General features: G+C 37.3%; 1 protein-coding gene across 4 annotated transcripts; it reads left to right on the top strand.

Moving 5' to 3' along the window:
• Nucleotides 1–857: 857 nt before the first annotated feature.
• Nucleotides 858–9,878, top strand: LOC126603129 (uncharacterized). Of its 4 annotated transcripts, none has more exons than XM_050269979.1 (3): nt 858–994; nt 1,400–2,690; nt 9,413–9,878. In XM_050269979.1, the coding sequence occupies exons 2-3, from the start codon at nt 1,525–1,527 to the stop codon at nt 9,525–9,527; spliced, it is 1,281 nt and encodes a 426-aa protein (XP_050125936.1). In that variant the 5' UTR covers nt 858–994; nt 1,400–1,524; the 3' UTR covers nt 9,528–9,878. The 4 variants fall into 4 exon arrangements, with proteins under 4 accessions (XP_050125936.1, XP_050125867.1, XP_050126006.1 ...); XM_050269910.1 differs by having other exon boundaries at nt 860–994; nt 1,397–2,690; XM_050270049.1 differs by having other exon boundaries at nt 870–994; nt 1,353–2,690.
• Nucleotides 9,879–10,796: the final 918 nt, after the last annotated feature.

Genomic DNA, 10,796 nt, shown 5'->3' with positions numbered 1-10,796 from the left:
TAGGTTGCTGAGTTTTGATGGCCACGAGGAATTCAACGGTGTTCTGACAGAATCCGAAAAGTAGGATTCATCTTAGGGTGTTGTATCTTAGTAATTGTTCTACTTGACTGCAACTAGATCTTCTTATTGCTCTGAAAGTGTAATCATACACTTAGACCCTCACTAGCATCCTTTCTTAACTGGAATTGCTAGTTACTTGGTTTAAATTTGTTCGTATCTTCCTTACTCTTTATCGCTTCCGCTTGCGCTCAAGGCTACATCACGCTCACGTAACGGCCAACATGTCTCGACTTCGATCGGGGTGTGTCAAATCATGAGCTGATTAAACAAACAAAAAAAAATTGTTATTTTATCTTTTATTTATTGTTAGGAATTTAAAATATTCAGGTTATTTTAGGAATAAAGGTGGGTGTAAAGATAGTATCTCATTGTTTTTACTTTTAACAGTGGGTGACAAAATAAGGTCTGGTTTGGTATTGAGATGATTCTGAAAAAAAATTGATATAAAAAAAAGCTAGGAGCTGTTTTTGTGTTTGGTAAACATTCAGCTTCAGTTTTTTTTTCACAGTTTTGGATGAAAAAAAGCCAAAAGCAAGAAGCTGCAAAACCCAACTTTGAAAAACTGGTTTTTTTCACATCTGTTTTACATAAAAGTTTATCAAACACTATAATACTGTTTTCTTTTTTCAAAAGCACTTTTACAAAAAAGTTTATCAAATACTTTGCTGCTTTGTTTCACAGCTGCTTATTCTCATAGTATAGCAAAAGTAGTTTTTTTTTTTCAAAACACAGCAATACCAAACCACGTCGCGTGGTAAGATAGGAAAAGGGGTGGGCTTAATAGCACTCGTTTAAAAAAAGTGGCTAGAATTCTACTGATCCAAAATTTGGTTAGTTTTTCAAATTTCCCCAGAAGAATAGAGAAGTCGATCAAGGGTCTTATCACGCCTCCTCCTCCTGCGTGCGGCGTCTTCCCCGCTTGTTCTCCCATCATGTAGGTCTCTTCTTTGTTTCCTGTAATCGCGTTCGCTTGGTTTTCTTCTTAATTTCTCTGATTTTTTCATCACAATTATGTTCGGTCGCATCAGTTTTATTAGGGTTTTGTATTTCTCAGAATCTACGGATTAGGGTTTTAATTTTATATTTTTTTTCCCTAGTTTAAGTCGCTTATCTCAACCGTAACTATCAGTGTAAGAATTGCTTTCTGTTTGAATTCAGGTTTTTATATTTTAATTCCCCTTTTTTATTCTTGGAACTCGTATGTTGTGCATCTATGTATTTGGGTAGTGTTGTTTTACTGTAGTCCCATCTGAATTTTGCTTAGATGTTGATAATTTCTGAATTATTCGTAGGTTTTCACCCTTTTGGGCTAAAATTTTGTCATGTCCTTTCTCAGCAGTTTGTAAACGAGATTAAGAAAGTGGGATTGTACATTGCTTGGTAGGAGTGGAAAGAGGGATGACTATAGAGTTTTTCTGCCGGTACTTTGAGTCTTTTATGCCGGGTTGTGTGTAAAGTGCAAAAATGTCGGTAACAGCAGGTGTAAGTGATACTGTGATTGCAGTGAGGGATAAGCTCAGAGGTAAAATTGGGCAAACTAAGGTTAAAAGGTATTGGCCTGGAAAAGCTCCTGAGTGGGCAGATGATGCCGACGAGGATGGGGAGTTTAGGATGTCCAAGGTGCCCGGTTTTCCCACTCACGATTCTGACATTGTTAGGAAAGATGATCCTAGACTGCGTCGTTTGGCTGAGAGCAGGATAGATAATCGTGAGGATGTTAGAGCTGATCATAGGCGTATCCGGCAAGCTGAGATTGTTTCAACAATTGAAGAGGAAGCCAAGAGGCAGGAAGGGTTGGAAGCAGAGGAAGAGGACGCAGATGCCCAGGAAGAAAGAAGAAGGAAGATTAGGGAGAGGTTGCTTCAGAGGGAGCAAGAAGAACTCCTTCCCTCAGAAGATGAGGAAGATGTACAGGAAGAGGAGGAAGAGGAATCTGAGTATGATACTGACTCGGACGAAGAGCTTACTGGTATGGTGATGCTAAAGCCTGTCTTTGTTCCCAAGTCGGAGAGAGATACTATTGCTGAGCGTGAGCGACTTGAGGCTGAAGAATGGGCCCTTGAGGAATCTAGGAAGAAGAAATTGGCGGAACGGAAGAGAGAGACAAAGCAGATTGTGGTTGAGGAGATTCGGAAGGATGAAGAGATTCAGAAGGGTATGGAACTGGAAGCAAATATTGAAGATATTGATACTGATGATGAAGTAAACGAGGCAGAAGAGTATGAAGCTTGGAAGGCCCGAGAGATTGCCAGGATCAAAAGGGATAGGGAAGATCGGGAAGCAATGTTGAAGGAAAAAGAAGAGATTGAAAGGGTCAGAAACATGACAGAAGAAGAGAGGAGGGAGTGGGAGAGAAAGAATCCAAGACCTGCACCACGACCAAAGCAGAAGTGGAGGTTCATGCAGAAATATTACCACAAAGGTGCTTTCTTCCAGTCAGATGCTGATGACTATGCAGCAACGGCTGGAACTGATGGAATTTACACACGTGATGTCTCTGCCCCAACTGGAGAAGATAAGTTGGACAAAACAATATTACCCAAGGTCATGCAGGTCAAACATTTTGGTCGTAGTGGAAGGACGAAGTGGACCCATCTTGTCAATGAGGATACCACTGATTGGAACAATCCGTAAGTTTAACTTCCTTCCTGGATTATCCACGTTTTATAACCATTTTCTTATATGTGCTAAATTCAGTTGACATGACACAAGCACCATTGTATTACTTGCTTTCTAATGGGAACTCCACAAACACTATTGTGTTGTTTGTTTTCTTAAGGAACGTTTTAAATTTGCATCATCTCTCCTACTCTTATTTTAAGGGGTAAATTACATAGTAGTCTCTCAGGTTTAAAGTCTATTACAACGCCATACAACATCTTTAAAACATTTTACTTTCATACCTCACGTTATATTTTATTTCAAAATAATACCTCCGTTACATTTCCATCCATTGATCCGTTAAACACTGACGTGACTGCAACGTTTGTGCCACGTGGCAAAAAAAATTTATTTTTTTCTTAAAAACCTGAAACCCATTCCCTTCCCCCTTCTCCGCAACCCCCCAACCCAAACCCTAAATCCATGTCTTCTCCGATCCACTCTTCCCTGTTCACCTCCTCGACCCACTTCATCTTCCCCACTCTAGCACCCCCCTTCTCCCATCCCCCATCATCACCAACCCCGTCAATCAGCCCCCGGAGCTTCTCTGCCTTCACCTTTGACAACACACTGCAGCCACCACGAAGCCTCGGGCTTCAGCAATCCCCGAGTTCTACAGCACATTAAAGCCCCACGAAGCCCCGAAATCAATGACTTTGCTGCGGTTCTTCCTCCCTGCTACCTCGACAACATTGAATTTCTTCCCTACCATGACCACCATGTGGGTGTCGAAGACAGAGAGGTAACTCCGCCCCACCCCACATTCCTCTATTTTTTTTCTCCAACCACCAACATTGTAATAACCAATAATTCATTCTTCAGCCAATAGTTGTGCATCATTGCAAACCAACAACCCAAGCCTCTTAATTTCCCACAAATTAATCTCTTACTTTTATTCATTTCTAATTCTAAAGAGAAAGCTGAAGCTTTGAACTAAGAAAAATGGGGATTTGAGATTTCGTCTCCTGGACGAAATCTCAAATCCCCATTTTTCTTAGTTCAAAGCTTCAGCTTTCTCTTTAGAATTAGAAATGAATAAAAGTAAGAGATTAATTTGTGGGAAATTAAGAGGCGGTGAAGCATCAACACGTACACAAAATGGGTGTAGCGGAGATAAGGATGCTTCGTGGGATGCTTCGTGGGATGTGTGGGCACACGAGAAAGGAGAAGATTGTGAATGAGGATATTTGAGGTAAAGTAGGAGTAGCCGAAGTTGAAGGAAAGATGAGAGAAAATCGGTTACGGTGGTTTGGACATGTGCAAAGAAGGCCTACTGACGCTCCGGTTCGAAGATGTGACTACGGAACAGAGGTTCGGCGCCGAAGGGGTAGAGGAAGACCTAGGAAAACTTTGGAAGAGACCCTAAGAAAAGACTTAAGAGTACTTGGATCTAACGGAGGACATGACACAAAACCGAGCGCAATGGCGTTCTAGGATTCATATAGCCGACCCCACTTAGTGGGAAAAGGCTTTGTTGTTGTTGTTGTTGAGATTTCGTCTCCAGGACAACCATTTCGTTGAATTGGGATTTTTTTGGGGTTTTCTCCCTGCAACCCAAGTTTTATTTGCTTCAAAAAGCCACGGAATTTTTCAATCAACGGCGGTTGTGATTTCACTAATTTGTGAGAGCACTGATTGTGGTAGCTAGCAGGGCGAAGGTGAGGGTTTAGGTTAGTTGGGAGAAAAGTGATTTTAGCTGTTTCATTTCTAACGAGGATGGGTGAGGTTACAGATAGACGAGGATGGGTGAGGTTACATAACACGAACCCAGAAACCTAGAAAAAGCAATTACGAACCCAGAAACCCAGAAAAAGCATTTACGAACCCAAAAGCAATTGTCGGGCTCGGCGGGGATGGCGTCGAGGTGGGAGTTGAGGAGGGAGGGGAGAGAGGGTTGGACATGGTGGCGGTGAAGAGCATTGGAGGTGGAGGGGTCTGGGCTCGGTGAAGGTGAGGGGGTCGGGAGGGGAGGGAGAAGATGGGTTCTGCATTTTCTGGGTTTGTTTGGTTTTTTTTTAAATTTTTTTTAATAATTTAAATAGTACTTAATTTAGGTTTTTAAGAAAAAAATTTAATTTTTTTTTTGCCACGTGGCACACATTTGGCAGTCATGTGGCATATATGTGGCAGCTACGTCAGCATTTAACGGATCTATGGATGAAAAATGTAACGGATGTATTATTTTGAAATAAAATAGTACTTAAGGTATGAAAGTGAAATGTTTTGAAGATGTTGTAAGAAATTGAAATAGACCTCAAATCTGAGATATGAAAATGTAATTTACCCTATTTTAAGTGAATTAAGGATTGAAAGACTGATCTCGCTGAATTGTCAGTAAACTTAAAGATATCATGCCATGTAGAATAGAATAGTAAAATATGAATGTATTCATCGGGCACTTCATGTTTGTCTTGTATATTGGCTTAGATAGTTTGATATAGTCATCAACTAATAGGTAATATTCCTTGGATATGTATGCGATGCATCAGGGAATCAGAAAGAATATTAGCTCCGGTAGTATTTGGAGCATATTAATTTGGGTCTTCCATTTGTTCATGTTGTGAAATTTAAACTAACCGAAATTAGTCCAACTTAGTTCCAAATTTTATGCTCGCAAGTGTACGAGTAGTTTGATAGTATAGAAAGCAAGCACTTAATATCGTTCCACATTAATTAATCTAATTCTAAACAACTAACTTAAATCCATTTGCAACGTAGTAAAATTTAACAAAGATTGATGAATAATGATGGTTTTGAGAGTTGATACTAATAGTGAAAACAAATATCAAAAGTAAGAAAGTTTGAATATAACGCAAAAAGTGGTAGCCAAGAAAACAAATTATAATTCAGTTGAGTAAAACACTAGAGCGTCCGACTCACCATAACTAATCCAACTTATTTTCTGCAGTGCATTATTAACAAGTACTCAACCTCATTGATAGTCAAATTTCCCTAAATCATGTAATATCTATGGCATCTAGACTATTACATATATTCCACTATGTAACTATCCATGGCATCTGGACTAGTTTAATGAAACTCATTACGATCCATGGAAATTTATATAAAGACCACACAAATCTTAGAGTATGGCATCTGCTACTAGGTAATTTATGGTATCTATTTGCAAGAAGCTATCACTCAAGTTGAAAACATGGCATTTGCACAACTTGCATCAAATTTACTAAGTAAAAGTCAAGATGGTAGCTAATCACCAAGACTAAAACCAAACATATAAGCACAGCAAATGATACTCAATGATAATTGAAAACTTGAAAATAATTCACTTCAAAATTTAAGCATTCATAGTCATGTCTACATAGTAGCCCTAGCTAAGGAAAATTAGTTCCGAAACATGGATGAAATTGTCACTATATTCATAATAAAACTGAGAAGAAAATTGAGTTTAGAAAAAACACTGAAAAATCCTTGTTCTCTGCTGCTGCTGCTGTCTTCCGTATGTCTCTGCTGCGTGCTCCGTCATTCCTTTCCTTCTTTTCCCCTTTTACTTGTTAGGTTTTTGGCTCGTCAAATATGTCCTAGTTGGTTTAGGATTGTTTTAGGAAACCTAGAGGTATACCGATTCTTGTCCTAGAGGGATTAGGAAAGAATTTAAGTTTCCTTATTCAATTTAGGTTTGGATTTCTAGAAGTCTATTTGGATTTGGATAGTGTAATTTCCTAGTCTACTTAGAAATAGGAATTCAATCAGCCTTGGGACATGTAAGCCAACCCTATGTCTATAAATAGGGTGCGGCAAGGCTGATTTTTACAGAGAGAAAGAAAACAGCCAGACAGCCAAGAGTTTTGAGATTAGTTCTAGGGTTTGCTAAAGTTTTGTAATCTCTATTATTAATCAAAGGAGCGGTGATTTCTCTACCTAGAGAAATCACAACTGGACGTAGGCAAAAATTCTGCCGAACCAGTATAATTCTTGTGTGTTTCTAAGTTTTCTAATATTTGCTAGTTTAGTCTATTACCGTTGGTTACATTAAAGTACAAGGTCTAGTGTGCGGGGTTTATTTTTCAACATTACGTTTCCGTATCCAATGAAAGCTTAACCCCAATTGATTGCTGACAGTAAAAGAGAGGAAACGGTAGAAGTCTTCAATTATGTGCTGGCCACTCTTGGGTACATTAAAGCACCCCTTGATTAGTTTCTCCATTTGATGCCTTCCCTTGTGCCTTTCATCTCCTTGCTGCTGATTACCCCTTTGGTTGAGATAACCGTTTCTTGGCCATCAATAAACCCATTTATGCGGCAACCAAGTCTCTCTCTTTGGTGCCTTCACTCCAAAACCCATAATAGAAGAGAACACATACCACAAGAAAATCAAACAAATTAGGAGCAAGAAAATATGGAAATAAGATTCCTCTGCTTTCCTTTTCTGTTCTGCAACTCGAATTTCACCTTCCAGGTTGTCTTTGCCACTTTTTGAAGATTGCCCAATCTTCGAAAGTTAAGATAATCAACCCAATGCTCCCGACCTCATCTTCTCGCAAAGATTCACCGACTGAAAATTTGGTGGAGGAAGTACTATCTCAATCTGGTGGTTTATGGAATTGAACACTACCATTTTCTTTTCTTTTTCTTGAAATGGATTTGTTGGCTACCCTTGTAGAATGCCAAGAGGTGAATGCAACCTTCCCTTTCTTTTGGAACAGATAACAATAAAAACTCTTTCCCACGGAATTGGTGAGAAGCCATGTGCAAGTGAATGGTCTAGTTGACTAGTCAATGCTACTTTTAGACTTGTAAAACAATATGATCCCTACAAAAAAATTCAACCATATAAGCTGCTGTCAAGGTATAAAATATTGATAATATCGGAAATATCGGTAGTTCAAAAACATAGAAATTTCGATGGAAATATCGGGATATTATCGATATCGATAAAAATTGAATAAAAACCACGGAAATTGTAAGAAAAACTTGGAAATTTTTATTGAAACTTTGCAGGATGTTTATTTAGTCAATTATCTATTAGTTTATCACAAAAAATTGGAAGGAAATGCATTGCATGATAGATATAACTGATTTAAGTTGATTATATAGCAAGCTGGTAAATATTGTGAGTGTAGAAAATATGTAGTAATTAATGAAAGAAGTTTAAACACACCATAATCATTTATATATAATGAATTAGTACAATATTTTACACTTTATACATTGCATGGTAAGATACATGAGTGACTTAACAAGATCTAAAATATCGATGATATCGGAAATATCGGTAGTCCAAAAAAATATCAATAGTTCAAAAACACGGAAATTTCGATAGAAATATCGGGATATTATGGATATTTTGGACCATGGCTGCTGTCTAATTTCTAAAGGGAAGACTTGCATAAGATTTGGATAAGCCAAAAATGTAATTAAAAACTACCCAACTTGTGAATATCACATAAGACCAATTTCAACTTAAACAAAAAAATGACAAACACACTTCAACTCAATCCATTTACTGAACAAAACCAAACTCTAGCTACTTTACTTGAATTGAACTTAAAAAGGATTGAATGCATATTTTTCTTCAAACCATGTAATTTCATTCATTTAGAACCAACATAACACAAGAAAATGTAGCTTTCAGAGTATAATAAGTAGCAAAACATGCAACAACAACAACAACAACAACAACAACAAAGCCTTTTCCTACTAGGTGGGGTCGGCTATACGAATCCTAGAACGCCGTTGCGTTCGGTTTTGTGCCATGTCTTCGTTAGATCCAAGTACTCCTCTTTTCCACTTAGGATTCATTATTGTAAGGATTCGACATAAGATAGGAGTGCCTAAAAAATGACTACTTTGTATTTTTGAATATTGGTGAAGATTGAAATAAATATAAGTTTTATGTGATTTCCTGCTCACATGTGAAGCTTGAATGAACTTCAGGCGAGTCCAAGACACCTTAATTGACATGTTGAGGGGTACTATAGTACTGCAAATTTTTCTAGTCTCTCTCTTGGAATGATCCTACAAACTTTTAGTAGTGATTCCATTGTCCAGATCTCTATTTACTTCCTCTCCCTTCCTCTTGTATCCTACATTATATTTGTATCTCGTGACAATTTCGAGACTCCATAGTTGCGTTGAGTGAGCAAGAATCCTTAATGTGTAAATGGAATGACTACAAACTACAATAGAATAGAATATGTTAAAGTCAATATTTAGGATATTTAAGTTAAGTTTTATACACGGTGAGTTATAAACTATGTTGGTACTGTTTTGGTCATATGGACACTTTTGTCCCAAACCATTTGTGGCTTAGCTTTGAAGAAGTTCCTGTTTTCTATTTGTTATGACCATGTTTCCATTTTCATGTTACTTTAGATGGGTTCTATATGTTAGTAGTAGCATTATTTTATTTTTGGTTATTATGTCACGTGGGTATCTTTGCATTTAAAGTTCACCCACGAGGGGGGTGGGGAAACTGTCTCATGGTATGCATCAATTGATTTTGATTTTTTTTGTTTGATGGAGAACAAAAGTTTGCAAACATAGTCTGATGCATTTTTTTTTTCTTTGCTTTATAATCACTAATGAGATCCACTTTGGCTTTCCTTGTGGTCTTGAATTCCACATTATCTACATCCTAATGTTGGTCATGATTGTTTTATTTTATTGTATAAAAAAGTCTCTAAATTGTTTTTTTACAAGCACCTTTATTTTACTGTTTTCTGTAATTCAGGTGGACATATAATGATCCTCTTCGGGCAAAGTATAATGCTAAAATGGCAGGAATGAATGTGCCTATTGCAAAACCCAAAGGAAGCAAGAAATTGAAGGATTGGGAGTCTCGGTGATTTTTAGCTGCTCTCAGTCATGTACATGGAACTAGGTACTGTTTTTTGGGGTGGGGAGGAAATTCAACACGTTACGGGTGAGTTTTTAGAAGGCCATTTTAAAAGGAGTAAATGTGGAATTTTCAAGCAAGTTTGTGGGAGAATAATACGCTCTTAAATGTATTCTTGTCGGATTTGCTGCTCAGGGCACATACGTGTAAGATTTCTGGTCCTTTACGATACTTTAGTATAACTTGAGTTGAGATTATAATTAAATTGTAGAATGTTTCAGAAATTTAACTTGGATCTCTTATGTGCCTGCACTATATTTATACATACTAGTGGCTAGTGCTTGAACTCCTTTTGATATTATTTTTGTCTCGTGGTTTGAGTGATGCAGCATTGGTTTTATTAGGATTGAAATGCTCAAGTGTTTGCGGTATTGGAGCTTTGTTTAGTTTTATTCTCCATTGATCCTCGTTTTAGAATTCTCTTTCTAGTAGCTGGCATTTCTTTAACCCAGCAAGAGTTATTTGTCCTTCTTTCTTTTCTTTTCTTTTTTCAAGTGTTATTTGTCCTTCTTTTGTTTTTTTTTTAAGTGTTATATTTAAAAAACAGATTTTATTTATTTATTTTATTTTATTTTTTTTCGGCCAGAGATATTCTGTTTTAATATTGTAATGGCTTGTTTTATGGACATTTAACTAGATAATTCCCTTTCTGTAATATCATCTTTTGCCACATTCCTGATAAAACTAATAGATATATATATTTTGTTTTGTTAGTGTAGCCATAATAGATTGGATGCACAATCTAGTAGAACTTCAAATGTTTATTCTGATTAATGATGATCCAATAAAATTGATGATGGTCAAAAAATTATTTCCTTACAAGTCCAATTTGGTATGATTTAGTAGACTGTTTTGTGAAGACTGAAAGATGAAATCTTTTGGAGCTCAGTTAAGTAATCTACCTGGGTACAAGTTGATGTGGACGAAGGCATTAAATGACTATTGGGGTTTTAGATGTATCTGAAGTCAAAAGAATTTTGGTTGAGCTGTGTTTGGATGTTTACCTTTATTTTTATGTCAAATCCCTGCTAGGACTCTAGTTTTTATAGGTACTCCGTACTCGGAGGTGGAATCTGGGGTCGTGGGAGGTACTCACGAATCCCATATTGTGCAGTTATCCTGTTGTGCAGCCTTTAATGGGACTTCGAACATGACACAATACTTTAAAGTGGGACATTGCTAAGCCACCAATCCCATGACCCTATTAACGTCGATTTTG

This window comes from Malus sylvestris, chromosome 1, assembly GCF_916048215.2.
Source record: "Malus sylvestris chromosome 1, drMalSylv7.2, whole genome shotgun sequence".
Taxonomy (NCBI): Eukaryota; Viridiplantae; Streptophyta; class Magnoliopsida; order Rosales; family Rosaceae; genus Malus; species Malus sylvestris.
This window is presented reverse-complemented; position numbering and strand designations above follow the sequence as displayed.